We start from the raw sequence: 15,151 nt of genomic DNA, 5'->3' as shown, positions 1-15,151 counted from the left end.
GAAGCCTTGTATTGGGGACCCTCCCAGACATTGCCCTATGAGTCTCTTCTTTCAGCTGGTCCTAATTTATATCCTTTATAATAAAACTGTAATCATAAGTCTAGCAGTTCCCTCACTTCTGTGAGTCCTTCTAGCAAATGACTGAACCTGAGGGGGTAGAGGAACCCCCAAATTTGTAGCCACTTGTTTAGAAGTGCAGTGGCCTGGGAACCCTGCAGCTTGCACCTGGTATCTGAAATGAGAGGAGTCTTGTGGAGAACTGTGCCCCCAACGTGTGCAATGGGTTGTAATTCCAGGTAGTGTCAGAACTACCTATTACAACAGTGCTGGGGCTCAGAAAACAGTATCCCCAAATGAAGGCCTCAGAAGCAAAAGTTTTTCTCTGACCTTCTCCTGCGCTCCTGTCTCTCAGTCCCATTCTCCCCTGAGGCTAGCCATAGAAACTAGAATCCCTCTTCCCCGAGGCAGGTCACGGGAACCAGAACCTAGTCCTTTTCCTTCCAGTCAAAAAAAAGAAAAAAGGAAAAAAAAAAAAGGAAGAAAGAAATCAGAATCCCCTTTCCCAGAAGCCAGCCATAAAACCTCAAATTATCCTGTATAAAAACTGGCCATAAAGAAATTATCTGACCTACCTTGTGTGACTGCAGTCATAAGACCCCCACTCCAGAGAGGCCCTGCCCCACACCAGAAGGAAGGAACGCAGCTCAGAGAGGCCAAGAAGAATCTGGACAGACAGGCCTTGCTGGGTTTCCCAGTCTATTAACACTAGATCATACCCTGTTTTCCAATCATATTCCTACATTGCTGTCCATGCTTTGTTGAACCTAAGCATAAAAAGGTAAAACTTCCCCCATATCTTGGAGGTATTCATTCTGAAGGCTCCCATGTATATACATTAAATAAATTTGTATGCCTTTTCTCCTGTCAATCAATCTGCCTCAAGTCAGTGATTTTTCAGCAAAGAGGACCTTGGTCCCTACAACCGCATTTAAAATTAACAGATCATGTTCAATTTACCTCCTAAAAAATTTAGTTCTTATTAGATACATACCTAATTACAGCAATTGCCTAGTGTTTCAAAAACAATATACAACCTTAGACTTTTTAGTTATAAAGATATTTTTCAATCTCTCACCCAAAAATCCTGCTAGGAGTAGTATTTAGAACCAGTTCATAGAATCACACCATCTTTAACGGTGACATTATTTGGGGGGGGGGACAGGAAGATTACTCACTCTCATGTTCCTCTTGTACCACCAGGTTCACATGGTCCACACAAGCTTGGATGTCATTCCACGTAATAAATTCATTATTCTCTGCATGTGCCTGAGCTTTCAGTTTCATCAACTCATCAAGATATCTGTCCCAGGACCCCAACAAAAAAGATAATGAAGTGCAGCATTAAAACAAACAAACGAACAACAAAAACTTCAGGATTATTATGGAGGATAGGAATGAAAAGACTTAGGAGTAAAATCCAAGGATGCCAGGGCACCCTAACTGTTTGATATATTCTAGAGGCCAGTATTAGGACTAGGGAGCTACCTTAAAATGTGAAAATGCACATTATTCTCACAATGGCCTGTTACATATTCTAAATTCCAGATAGGACAGACTTTAGAATCAGAGGAAGCAGCTCAAATAATTCCTCTGAAGACAAGAAAAATGGAAGGAATGATAGATTAACATATCATTCAATACTTTCTTATTATTGATTTAGGCAAAGATTATCAATTAGAGTTTAAAATATCATGTGAATGACTGATGGGGAACCAGACATTTTGATGACACCAAAGGTACAAAAAGAGACGATGTTCTGCTGACAAATGAAAAACATAAATATACAATGGAGGTGTAAGCTGTCTCCCTAATCCAAAGATCAATCTTAGTATCTCTAATGGTGGGAAAAGTAGATTTCACATGCCTCTTGATATGAGGCAATATGAAAGACACATCACCAAAAGTGTTAAAAGTGAATTGGGGCGAGCCTTTAGCTCTAACTTACAATTTACAGGAATAAGTCGAATGTGAGAAAGCAACCAGAACTATCTATAACATGGCACATTTTAGAGGACAATTGGCCCTATCTCTTTAACAAGTCAGTGTCATGAAGAAAGGGACAATTTTAGATTAAAAGATACCTAAGCGGCAGGCACAGTGGCTCACGCCTCTAGTCCTAGCACTTTGGGAGGCTCAGGCAAGAGGATTACTTGAGGTCAGGAGTTTGAGACCAGCCTGAGCAAGAGCAAGACCACATCTCTACCAAAAATAGAAAAAATTAGCTGGATGTGGTGGCACACACGTGTAGTTCCAGCTACTCAGGAGGGTTAGGCAGGAGGATCACTTGAGCCCACGAGTTTGAGGTTGCAGTGAGCTACGATGTACGACGACATTACTGCACTCTACCCAGGGCAGAGTGAGACTCTGTCTCCAAAAAAAGAATAAAAACAAAAAGAAAACAGATACTTAAGGGACACAACAGCCAGATGTAACACATGATACTGGACTGAATCCTGATTTGAACAAACCAGCTAGAAAGGAAAGTTCTGGAACAACCGAAGAAAAATGAAAGTGGACTAGGTTTAGGTAATATTAAATAAGTATTAATTTTGTCAGGGCATGAGATACTGTTATCTTGGCTGTGTAACAAAGTGAGACAAGCATGCACATATACATGGGAGAATGATGTCATATCTATAATGTACGGTAAATCCTTCCGCATAATAAAGAATAAAATGAATCTGAGTAGAACAAAAGAAATGTATGACCACACTAAAGTCCTAACGCCTGCGAAGAGACTAGGAGTGTTGCTACACAAAAGACAGAGGTAACAGCTAGATCACGGATTCAATCCACTGACTCTGGGCACCCACCTCTGACAGTTTTCTTCCTCGATATTGGTCAGGCCTGTGACTGAACTGCTCAGCTGCTTCCACACCGTATTCACGTCTCCCGATTCCAGCGCCCTGTTGATGAGGGCCACCGATGACAACATCTCCACTGCGACAGAGAGCTCTGGATGGGTGAGGTTATGCTGTACAGAAAGGGATGGGGGAAACAGGAAAGACATTCTTGAATACCAAGGAAGTCAGAAGTTCAATAAAACCATAACAAGACTCAGTTTCTGGAAGAAAGGTCTTCCTGACCACACGAAGAAGTGGGTATTAAATTCACCTCCACCCCCGTTGCTCACAAACAAGACAGGCTCAGTGAACTCACCTGGGGACTCTGCTGCTGCAGAGTAGCCAGCTCCTTCTGGTAGAGGTCGGCGGCAAACGGGTACACCTGGGGCAGCTGGGCTTCGGGATTCATCAGCTCCAGCACAGTCTTCTCGGCAACACCCTTCTGGATCGCGGCATTGATCGCTGCCACTGCGGCCAGTCCTGTGCAGAAGGCAGATCAGAAACGCAGTACGCTGAGAGCCCGAGGGGAAGTGGGCGACAGTTTTCATGAAAGAAAGTTACAGTCTATGGAGGAACTATCAGCCATAAAGTCTGAAGTGGAACTGTCACCTTTAAAAAGCAGCTTCCTTTGTATGAAGGGTGAACTATATGGCATGTGAACTAAACCACATCTCAATAGAGGGGTTTAAAAAAGGGGCGGCCTCCTAACTGTTCTCCTCACCCATATCTTCTTTCCACTCAATTCACCCTGTCTGCCACCACTACTCTCCACCCAAACCATCTCCTCCTTCCCCTGTAGCCTCACAAATAACACGCCAGCTTCTTAAGGTGCCACTCAGCTTTCCACAATCTATCCAACCATTTATCTTACGTAGCTCTGCCCATCCACAAAAATGTTATTGTAACTACTGTTCCTTAAATACATCTTTTACCATCTGTACCTCTGCTCCTATTTCCTTTTTCCCTCATTATCCTGCATTAGGAACATTCTTCTCTCTCCTTTTCCACCATCCAAATCTCACCAATCCCTTAACTGGCCACCTCCAGATCTCTAGCCAATCATGAAGTGCTTCCAGCCAAGGTGAGCCTATACTGACTCCAGTTCTACTTGTAAACTGGAGGAAATAAAACAGACACATAGACCAATGGAACAGGGTAGAGAGCCCGGAAATAAACCCACACATTTACACCCAAGTCATTTTTGACAAAGGCACCAAGAACATACACTGGGGAAAGCAAAGTGCTGTGGTCTGTGGTTTGTTTGTGCCCACCAAACCGCATGTGGAAATCTGATCCCTAGTGTGGCAGTGCTGGGAGGCAGGGCCTAGAGAGAGGGGTGTTTGGATCATGAGGTGAAATCCCTCATGAATAGCATGGTGCCATTCTTGAAGCAGTGAGTGAGTTCTCGCTCAAGACTGGATTGGTTCTTAGGGGACTGGATTAGCTCCCGGAGAGTGGGTTGTTATAAAGCCAGGATGCCCCTTGGGTTTGGTCCCTTTTCGCATGTGCCCACTTCCCCTTTGACCTTCTCCACCATGATTTGATGCAGCACAAAAGCCCTCACTAGAAGCCAAGCAGATGCCAGCATCATGCTTTTGCATAGCCTGCAGAACTGTGAGCTAAATAAACCTCTTTCTTTACAAATTACCCTGCCACCAGGTATTCCTTTATAGCAAACAAAACGGACTAATACAGTCTCTTCAACAAATGGCACTGGGAAAACTGGATAATCATATGCAGAAGAATAAACGTGACCCCTATCTCTTCACCGTATATAAAAATTAAACCAAAATGGATTAAAGACTTAAATGTATCACCTGAAACCATGAAATTACTAGACAAAAATATTGGAGAAATGTTTCAGGATACTGGTCTGTGCAAAGATTTTTTGAGTAAGACTTCAAAAGCATAGGCAACAAAAGCAAAAATAGACAAATGAAACAACATCAAGCTAAAAGGCTTCAAAAGAAACAATCAATAAAGTAAAGAGACAACCTACAGAATGGGAGAAAATATCTGCAAACTACCCATCTGACAAGGGATTAATAACCAGAATATGTAAAGAATTCAAACAACTCAATAGCACAAAAACCAAACAATCTGATTAAAAACTGGACAAATGTACTGAACAGACATTTATCAAAAGAAAACATACAGGCCGGGCACGGTGGCTCATGCCTGGAATTCTAGCACTCTTGGAGGCTGAGGCGAGAGGATCACTTGAGCTCAGGAGTTCGAGACCAGCCTGAGCAAGAGTGAGACCCCGTCTCTACTAAAAATAGAAAGAAATTATATGGACAACTAAAAAATATATATACAAAAAATTAGCCGGGCATGGTGGCACATGCCTGTAGTCCCAGCGACTCGGGAGGCTGAGGCAGTAGGATCGCTTAAGCCCAGGAGTTTGAGGTTGCTGTGAGCTAGGCTAACGCCACGGCACTCACTCTAGCCCGGGCAACAGAGTGAGACTCTGTCTCAAAAAAAAAAAAAAAAAAAGAAAGAGAGAATCTGCACTCCCATGTTTATCGCAGCACTATTCACAACAGCCAAGATTTGGACTCAATCTAAGTATCCATCAATGAGTAAATGGATAAAGAAAATGTAGTATAAATACACAATGGAATATTATTCAGCCATGAAAAAGAATGAAATGCTATCATTTGCAGCAACATGGATGGAACTAGGGGTCATTCTGTCAAGTGAAATAAGCCAGGCATAGAAAGACAAATATTTTCTCACTCATATGTGGGAGCTAAAAAAGGGGATCTCATGGAGGTACAGCATTGATTGGGGTTACCAGAGGCTGGGAAGGGCGGTGGGGAGGAGGGAATGAAGAGAGATTGGTTAATGAGTACAAAAATACAGTTAGATAGAAGGAATAACATCTAATATTTGATAGTACAGTCAGGTGACTATAATAAACAATAACATATAATTCATTCAAATTAGCTAGAAAAATTAGAATATTCAACATAAAGAAAAGATAAATCTTTGAGGTGACAGATATCCCAATTACCCTGATTTGATCATTACTGTTGCATGCACGTATCAAAATATCACATGTACCCCCAAAATATGTACAACTATTACATATCAATTAAAAAACAAAACTGGCAGAATTCTACTGCCACCAACAGTAACTGGTAGTTGATTATGGTTGGCAGGCTCAAGGTGGGGAGTGAGGGGTGACAGAAGCTAATCTCAGACCCTTCAATGACATAAAGCCACAACTTTCCCGTCCTACTGCACACTTCCACGGACACCCAGCTGAGGGGACCCTTACTTCGCTGGTACTGCTGGGCAGCACTGTTTGCAGCGTCCACTCCAGACTGCAGCTCCTCCTTCTGCAGGGGGTCGGCCTGGCCGCTCTGAGGAAAGCAACGAACACTTATGTAAAGATTGCTTGTGCCTGTGCTCCCAGACCTCACGGTTCTCAGAGCTCTGCAGCAGCCACGAGGGACAGAGAACCACAGACGTAAGTGACAGCTCCAGGCCACATGCAGCCAAAGTGGCAGCCCTAAATAGAGCCCAAGCCCCTTGCCAAATCTGGGGTAGAGTGACTTTCCAGATACTGGTATATTTTTTAAAATATTCCGTACAAAGCATCAAAATGTTCTGAGAGAAAACGTTTACAGAATCTTCAGCACATTAATGCTGCTTTACTCTGACCAACAGATGCCAGGAATTTGTAATATACACACTTGCCCTTATTTAGACAAAAAAGAAAGCCCCCCCATGTTTGTTCTAAAATAACCCACAAAGTACAATCCCATATAATCTACCCTCACTGCACATTAAGTACTTTCCCAGTGTTGGCCACAAGAAACTAATGAGGTGTGGCTTTTTAAAGTGGAAATTTGTGATGTAAGAATGTAAAAAAAATTCAGGTTTTCCCCAATAGCTTTTAGTCGGGGATAGAGGGAGATGGTAGGAATGAAGGGGTGGTTAGACTAGGGCTGGCGGCTGGGGGTGGAGTGGGTATTATTTATTTTAAAAGAGAATTCGCTGCTCTAAAAGCAAAAGAGAGCTGAAAACAATATGTATTTTACCTGAGGATTTAAAAAAAACTAATTTATATGCAGGAGAAAAAGTTGTACTAGAAAAAAAAGCTGCAAAAATATCTTTAAATGCTGGCATGGGATTCAAATGGACAAATACAAACTCTTGCAGCTCCAGCCTCTAGAATTTTTACCTGTCTCTTCTGCTGTTTATCACTCAGGAGCTGCTTGAAGTACCAGTCACTGTTCTGTTGCTGCAGTCCTCGAAGACCCAGAGCTGGTGACTGCAGAGCCTTGAACAAGGCCAGTGCAGCTCCCTGCTCCAAAGCCAGGTCGATATTGGCTAACGCAGAAATTGCTGATGAGGAAAAAAGGCAAAAGCTTAAGAAAAAACTACGTTAACACAATAGCCTAGAATATTTTTCCTTCCCCAAAACCAATCTCAGTTCCAAATAAGGGAAATATAACTCAGAGAGCCTTTTTTTCTGTAGTATCTCAGAAGCATTAAGATCTTGGGATTGGAAAGGAACCTTAAAGTCACCCAGTGCAGGGGTTCCCAGCAAGCTGTTCATCAGATTTCTCGCAGAGTCCTAGGCCACACCCGGGCCTACTTAAAGCCTTCCAGCTGCAAATATTAATAGCTTGGCACCAATATGGGTAGTAACGTAAGAGCCACCAATGCAGAGTTGTCCAGATGATGCTTACAGACCATTAAACAGGAGACAGTATCTGCCATGGGAATTTACTACATCTCTGGACAATTCTGTTTCAAAAAAAAATTTTTTTTAACTTCTACCCTGAAGTTCACACTGAATACATTCAACTCCCCCTTCCTTGTGACAGTGCACTCCACACGAACAGCCCTAGGTCCTTCAACCATTTCTTACATAGCATCATTTCGAATCCATTCACTATCCTGGTATTTCCTGAACATGCTCCACTCACAGGGAGTCAGTGCTCAAGGTAGCAAGGGTGGTCTGACCAGTGAACAGTAGAAGGGGCTCTTACCCTTCTCAATATTCTCTACCTAGTCATGGAAACTGAGGTCACACAAGCTCTTTAATATAGTATCTGACAGTGAAAACACAGATGTTCCTTCATCCGGAAACCTTCTTCATAGGGTTAATTTTAAGATTAAATGAAATCATATACATAAAAGCACTTTTATATTGTAAAATAAATAAGGTATTAGGTTAAAAGTCAAAACCAGATAATTTCTGATTAGAAATTAAATCAGAATCATAATTACTTTATTACTTTTAGTTTCTCAAGTTTTAGAAGAGAAAATGCCTCCCTCCACCACTGTCCACGGATAAACATCTGATTTTATCAAAGTAGCAAAAAGAAATCAATAAAATGCTAAAAATCACAATATCTGGGGCATAGCAGTACTTTTCAATTTTAAATGTTTTCATTAGTAAAAAACAAAATAAATAAGCTGTTAGAAAGAAAATCAAAACAGCCCAAGGGAAATAAAGTCTCAAATACACTAGAAAATGGGAAGTGGGGGCGCTGGGAAAGAGTAATAAAACAAAACCAAGAGGTAAAGGAAGAAAAGGTTAAAAAATGGCTATGGCTTTGTGGTCTCACTGTAGGCTCCTAAGAGATTATTTCTTTCTTTCTAATAATTGTGCCTGATAACCATACCAAGGTGGTGGCTTCTTAAGTCATGGCCGCCGGTCTATGTGGCCGTTAGCCAACCAACCATTCATTCTTTCAATAGTATTTACTGAGGACCTGCTATATGCGGGAAATACGGCAGTGAACAAAACAATTATCCCCGTCCTCAGGGAGCTTTCACAGTAGCTGGGGACAGAACATAAAATCAACATAGGTAACAGCCATACTTTCTCTAGGCATGTACCGCAAAATCTCGGTATCTATCTACAAAAGCATCCAGTCAATTACGCTTTTTCTAGAAGCATAAACTTACTACTTATACATGTAAATGAATATTTCCTAACATTTATATTGCAAAGATGATAAAGTTTAAATTATTCAAATATGTCTTCCTACTGAACTTTAATTATCTAACTCTAACTTTCCTTATTCTACTTAACAAAAAATAAAATAAAAAACTTTTTTCATTTGTAACTATTGGCCTATTGCTTTCTTTCTGGGGCAGTGTTAATGGCCTCATTGCTGGTTCTCATTCCCTGCGCAAAGAATCTTATCTGTAATTACATTAAGACAATTCCTGGAACTGAAAGTCCCTATGTTTTCCTGCCATATAGCTTTCCCTGGCCTCAGACTTTCTCTAGAATTAGGAAAAGATTGTTCCTCTGCAGGGAATTCTGTCTTATCCTCACCCTCTTTATCTATCCTCAGAATCCCAGTGAAGATTCATGTACACTGAACCCACTCAAAAATCTAAGCAGCAGTCGTCATTTCCTTCTCTATTCTAAGACTGCGCCTAAAGCACCTTTTGTGCCTTGTTCTAATCAAGCTGCCCTAAAATCATTCATTTGAATGTTTATCTTCTCCCATTATATTGAAGGTTATTTGAGGGAATTTTTATTATTTTGCTCTCCTGACCACATATGATTAGAACAGTTTAAGAACATATACGGCCGGGCGCGGTGGCTCACGCCTGTAATCCTAGCACTCTGGGAGGCCGAGGTGGGCAGATCGTTTGAGCTCAGGAGTTCGAGACCAGCCTGAGCAAGAGTGAGACCACGTCTCTACTAAAAATAGAAAGACATTATATGGACAACTAAAAATCTATATAGAAAAAATTAGCCGGGCATAGTGGCGCATGCCTGTAGTCCCAGCTACTCGGGAGGCTGAGGCAGGAGGATCGCTTAAGCCGAGGAGTCTGAGGTTGCTGTGAGCTAAGCTGATGCCACGGCACTCACTCTAGCCTGGGCAACAAAGTGAGACTCTGTCTCAACAAAAAAAAAAAAAAAAAAAAAGAACATATACATATCATTCTTTCCTTACATGTTTATAACTGACTCTCATATAATTATCAAGGTAAAGCTACAAAGGTTATAAAATCCCAAATAATAAAGTAGGAAAAAAATCCCTCAGTAAAATAAAAAGGATTTTATGGAGTCTATGCAACAGGAAACATGCTGGACTTTGTTCTCATAAAGAGAATGAAGCATAAGGACACTCCAGTTTATATTTGCTGACTTAAGTCTTCATACAGATTCAGCACAAGACACCACCCGTACCTGAATGGAAGGTCATTCAAAGCATCAGAAGGTCATTACCCTAAATGAACCAGAAGGTAGCAGAATACCAAAACTCCCGGTCAGGATTTAGAACTTCATATAATATGGAGTTGGGAAAATCTTGTCAATCCTCTCTGGTTATCAGAGTATTAGTTCAAATGAGAAATTAGGAGCTCCAAATGAACAATGAGAACACTGGTTACTATTACTGTTGTTGTTATCATCTTGAGCAAAACAAGATCAAGACAAGCCTAACTGATTGAAATCAAACTTATTAGTTCTTTTGGTGAGTCTAAACCTATGCTAGGAATTATGAGGACTTCAAAAGAAGCAGAATAAGTAATCTCTACTTTAACGAGTGTATAAAGATGTCAGAAATAAAGAGCAAGCAATACAAGACAATGCATAATTAAGCACAAAATTGTGGTGATTAGCCTATTAATGCTGTTGGAGATTTGAAAGACAAGTATATTTGTGAACTGAGATAGGCACTGAGGTGAAAATTGAACTGGATCTTGAATGGTGGGTACGACCTGGATTAGGTAAGAGATGAGGCAGGAGGGCACTACAGTGAGGTGATTACATGATTAACAAAGCGGTAATCCTCTTGTTCATTGAGTACTTACTAAATATCAGGCAATTTAAATACATTATCTCAATTATCCACATAACACCTCCTCTAGTGCAGGTATCCAATGTCACACAGCTGTTAATAAGAGGATAAGAGATCAAATCCCAGGTCTATACCACTTCAGAGCCAGACTCTGAGTCATGAAATGAACAGAATGAATATGGGAGACAAGCAAATGAGTTTCTATAAAGAGTAATCAATATTCATGAAATATTGTACAAAGAACTCCACTAGGCTAAGGATCCACATTTTGTCTGGCAAGTGATAAGGAGCCAGTACAGGTTCTTTAGCAGAGAAGTGCCAAAATGAAAATGATACTTTCAAAAAATTAATTTTTCAAAAGTGTATAACACATATACAAAAATCAATATTAAAAGCATAATCTCATTTTTGTTTAAATATGTTTTGAAAGACATGCATAAAAATGGCAATGGGGTTATTTCTAAGTGATGGGGTCTAATTTTTTGTTTATTGTTTATATCTGGATAGCTTACATTATTCTTTAAAAGAAAAACAAAACCATAATGATTCTTTAAAAATAGGCAAATAATTTTTTTTTTTTTTTTTTTTTTTTTTTTTTTGAGACAGAGTCTCACTCTGTTGCCCAGGCTAGAGTGAGTGCCGTGGCGTCAGCCTAGCTCACAGCAACCTCAAACTCCTGAGCTCAAGCGATCCTCCTGTCTCAGCCTCCCGAGTAGCTGGGACTACAGGCATGCACCACCATGCCCGGCTAATTTTTTCTATATATATTTTTAGCTGTCCATATAATTTCTTTCTATTTTTAGTAGAGATGGGGTCTCGCTCTTGCTCAGGCTGGTCTCGAACTCCTGAGCTCAAACGATCCGCCCACCTCGGCCTCCCAGAGTGCTAGGATTACAGGCGTGAGCCACCGCGCCCGGCCGGCAAATAATTTTTTTGGAACAGTATGTTACACGGGGTGAAAGACTGAAGCTATAACCCAAAAGACCAGCCCAGAAGCTACCACGGAGGACAACAACTGACACGGAGGCACAGCACACAGAGCACTGTAGCGAGCGACAGGCCCTACACAAATCCACTAATGTCTAAAATAAATCAAACCGTGTCGCGAGTCTGAGAATAGATCAACACCCACATTATTCTGTAATACCCCCTTGGGTGCCTGACTCAGGAACACACTTACTATTGACTTTGTTTACATTGCCTTGGATTTCAGCTTGAGTGAGCAGCTCCTCATACACGTCCCTTTCCCTCTCAGCGTTTTCTGTCTGAAGATGAGTAAAAAGTAGAGTTAAGTTAGCTCAGGTGCCTAAGACGACCACAGAAACACATTTGTGTTCTCCCTGACCATAGCAGAACCAGGCATGAGTATGTGTAGTTTAAAATCCTTTACAAGCTGGGCGCAGTAGTGCACACCTATAATCCCAACTACTTGGGAGGCTGAGGTTGGAGGATCACTTGAGCCCAGCAGTTCAAGACCAACCCTGGGCAACATAGCGAAACCCCATCTTAAAAAAGAAAAATCCTTTACAAAGAACAAAGCAGAAGGCTACATGATTATAACTAAAACCACAAAAAGCAGATCCATTTGTTAATGACGAGCACGGGGGCTCTTCCAGAGTTGGGCAAGAGCACTGAATAAACCCTGCTCTGTTCACTTACAAAGCAGCACATCCTTGCCCCAGACCTGAGCAAAATGGGAACATACAGGTTCACAATCTTGCAGCCTCTACTGGTGCCACAGGCAGAGGCACGGCAGCAGCATCTTCTCGGCAGGCCAGTTTGGCACCTATCCTGGGGGTTAAAATCCCCGCTTTATGATATGAGATACAAAGGACGTTCTGAGAGTGAGCTTGTCTTCATTTTTGTCATCTGCATATGTGCCCAAAGAACTGAGAGGTTTTAATCACTAATTTCAACAAGGAATGAATACATTTGTATAAAGCCTTTTTTTTTTTTTTCCTTTTTAGACAGGGTCTCACTCTGTCACCCAAGCTGGAGTGCAGTGTCATGATCATAGCTCACTATAATCTCAAACTCCTGGGCTCAAGGAATCCTCTCACCTCAGCCTCTTGAATAGCTGGAACCATAGGCATGTGCCACTGCACTCCGCTGAGGTTTTTTGTTTTTCTTTTTTTTAATGTTACAGATGGGAGTCTCACTATGCTGCTCAGGCTGGTCTTAAACTCCTGGCCTCAAGCGATCCTCCCACCTCGGCTTCCCAAATGTTGGGATTCCAGGCGTGAGCCACCATCCCCTAACACATATAGGTCTTAAAGGACACTCTTATCTTCAGTTTTTCCAACCCAGAATCATTCAACTAACTTCCACATACCCATAACAATAGTACAGAGTATTTCACCCTGGAGAATCTGGAAAAGGAGAAGGGCTATATTAATATTTGGAAACCATCTTTCAAAAGGGAACTATTAATTTTAAATGACTACACTCCAGAACTTTATTTGCACAAAATTCAAGAAGAAAGTAGAGGTCAAAATGGAGTCTAGGCAGGGAGAAGTGGCTCACGCCTGTAATCCTAGCACTTTGGGAGGCCAAGGCAGGAGGATCGCTTGAGGTCAGGAGTTCATGATCAGCCTGAGCAAGAGCGAAACCTCGTTTCTACAAAAAATTAAAAAATTAGCCAGGCGTAGTAGTGTGCACCTGTAGTCCCAGCTACTTGGAAAGCTGAGGTAGAAGAATTGCTCAAGCCCAGGAGTTTGAGGTTGCTGTGAGCTATGATGATACTACTGCACTCTAGCCCAGGTGACAGAGTGAGACCCTGTCTCAAAAATAAAAAGGTGGTACATGGGCAACGTATGTAACTTGCAATTCTGTATCCCCCATAACAATAAGATGATATAAAATAATAAAAAAAAATTTAAAAAAATGAAATTAAAAATAAAAATTTAAAAAATTTTTAAAATGGAGTCTAAAACCAAAAGATACTATGTAATTCCATTTATATGAAATTCTAAAAAAGGCAAACTATAGTGATAGAAAATAGATTGGTAGTTGCCTGGGGTCAGAGGAGGAAGGGGGGCAGATATTGACTGCAAAAAGGCACTACGGAACTTTCTTGGGTGATGGTTAAATGGCGACATATATTTATCAAAACTCAGACTGCACGCTTAAAATGGGTAAATTTTATTGTATGTAAATTATACCTCAATAAAACTGACCTTAAAATGGAGCCATGTCAAATTATGAAACAATATAAATTAAGAATACGTATTCCATTTTTACCCTGTTTTTAGCATTTGCCATTTTGTCCTGCTTGGCCTGGTAAAGTACATCCTGGTACGTGGATGCCAAGGGCTCTTCAAGATTTACAAGCATGGCATTAGGATTTTTCAGAGCTGTAAACGTGTCAGCCGGAATTCTACGGTCAATAGCTTCATTGATAGCAATAACAGCAGCATGTACTAAAAAAAAAAATTCAAAGCACAGAACCCTGAAATTATATAGAGTAAAGGATTTTCATTACACATACAAGACAACACTGCAACCCCCTATTACAGAGAGAGGCTCCTGTTCATAGAGAAATAACTGGGATCGGAGGAATGGCTTCCCAGATCCCATGAGCCTGGTCTCTTCCTTATGATGCACAAAGCCAGCCACAGCTCCACCTGTGATCCATGTTTGGGATGCTGAATTTGGAATCTCACAGGGAAATGTTCCTAAAAGAGTCTTTCAAGGAACATTTACTGTGGAGATGTTCACCCTTAATTACCAAGTAAATATCATAAGAAAATAAGAAACTTAATAGGGTGCTGAAATGTAAGACTTACTTTCTAAATGTTTTTAATCAAATTAACCACCTATTCCCAAATTACAATAGCATCGAATATTATAGCAGTGTTTACATATATGGACTTAAACTTGCTAGCAAAATTCATAATCATCACTCTAGCATTAATTATTGGAAATGGTGGCAACAATCCCATCTGAACCCACAAAATATTTCTCTTCTTACATGCAGCCTCATCCACAGAGAGTTCATTAGCCAGGATGCCCCCAATCTTGCTGAAGGCGGGCATCTGGATCCCGTACTTCTCCAGCTCAATCTTCATGTTGTTGATTTCTTCTTCTGCAGAACAGAATTAAGACCCAATCAAGCAAGTTAAGCACCTTTCCACAACTCAGAGAAGGAAACAGATTCTTCAGCTATAAAAGGGGATTAAATGGCATCTATCTCTTAGGGTTGTTATAAGGATTTAATGAGATAATACACGGAAAGCACTTAACACAGTACCTGGTCATACGATGCACTCAATAAACATTAACCATTATTATAATTATCAAGGACATAAGCAATAACTATAAAGTGAGAAGGCCCTATAGCAGTGGTCCCCAACCATTTTGGCACCAGGGACTGGTTTTATGGAAGACAGTTTTTCCACAGGGGAGGGGGGAGTGGGAGGAGGCAGAGCTCTGCGGCCTGGTGCCTAACAGGCCACAGGCCCA

At 41.1% G+C, this 15,151-nt stretch overlaps 1 protein-coding gene across 1 annotated transcript in view; it reads right to left on the bottom strand.

Moving 5' to 3' along the window:
- The window catches only part of IQGAP1 (IQ motif containing GTPase activating protein 1), a 97,748-nt gene that overhangs the window by 41,467 nt on the left and 41,130 nt on the right, over positions 1 to 15,151 (bottom strand). The window contains exons 7-14 of the mRNA XM_069466585.1: positions 14,661 to 14,774; positions 13,931 to 14,109; positions 11,871 to 11,955; positions 7,096 to 7,259; positions 6,187 to 6,271; positions 3,220 to 3,383; positions 2,874 to 3,034; positions 1,236 to 1,360 (exon numbers count right to left, since the gene is read on the bottom strand). Coding sequence (XP_069322686.1) covers positions 1,236 to 1,360; positions 2,874 to 3,034; positions 3,220 to 3,383; positions 6,187 to 6,271; positions 7,096 to 7,259; positions 11,871 to 11,955; positions 13,931 to 14,109; positions 14,661 to 14,774 — 1,077 coding nt within the window. The remainder of the gene's footprint in view (positions 1 to 1,235; positions 1,361 to 2,873; positions 3,035 to 3,219; positions 3,384 to 6,186; positions 6,272 to 7,095; positions 7,260 to 11,870; positions 11,956 to 13,930; positions 14,110 to 14,660; positions 14,775 to 15,151) is intronic.

The sequence above is a fragment of the Eulemur rufifrons genome, chromosome 3, assembly GCF_041146395.1.
Source record: "Eulemur rufifrons isolate Redbay chromosome 3, OSU_ERuf_1, whole genome shotgun sequence".
In the NCBI taxonomy this organism is placed as follows: domain Eukaryota; kingdom Metazoa; phylum Chordata; class Mammalia; order Primates; family Lemuridae; genus Eulemur; species Eulemur rufifrons.
Note: the sequence above shows the minus strand (reverse complement) of the source record. Positions and strands in the feature narration are given on the sequence as shown.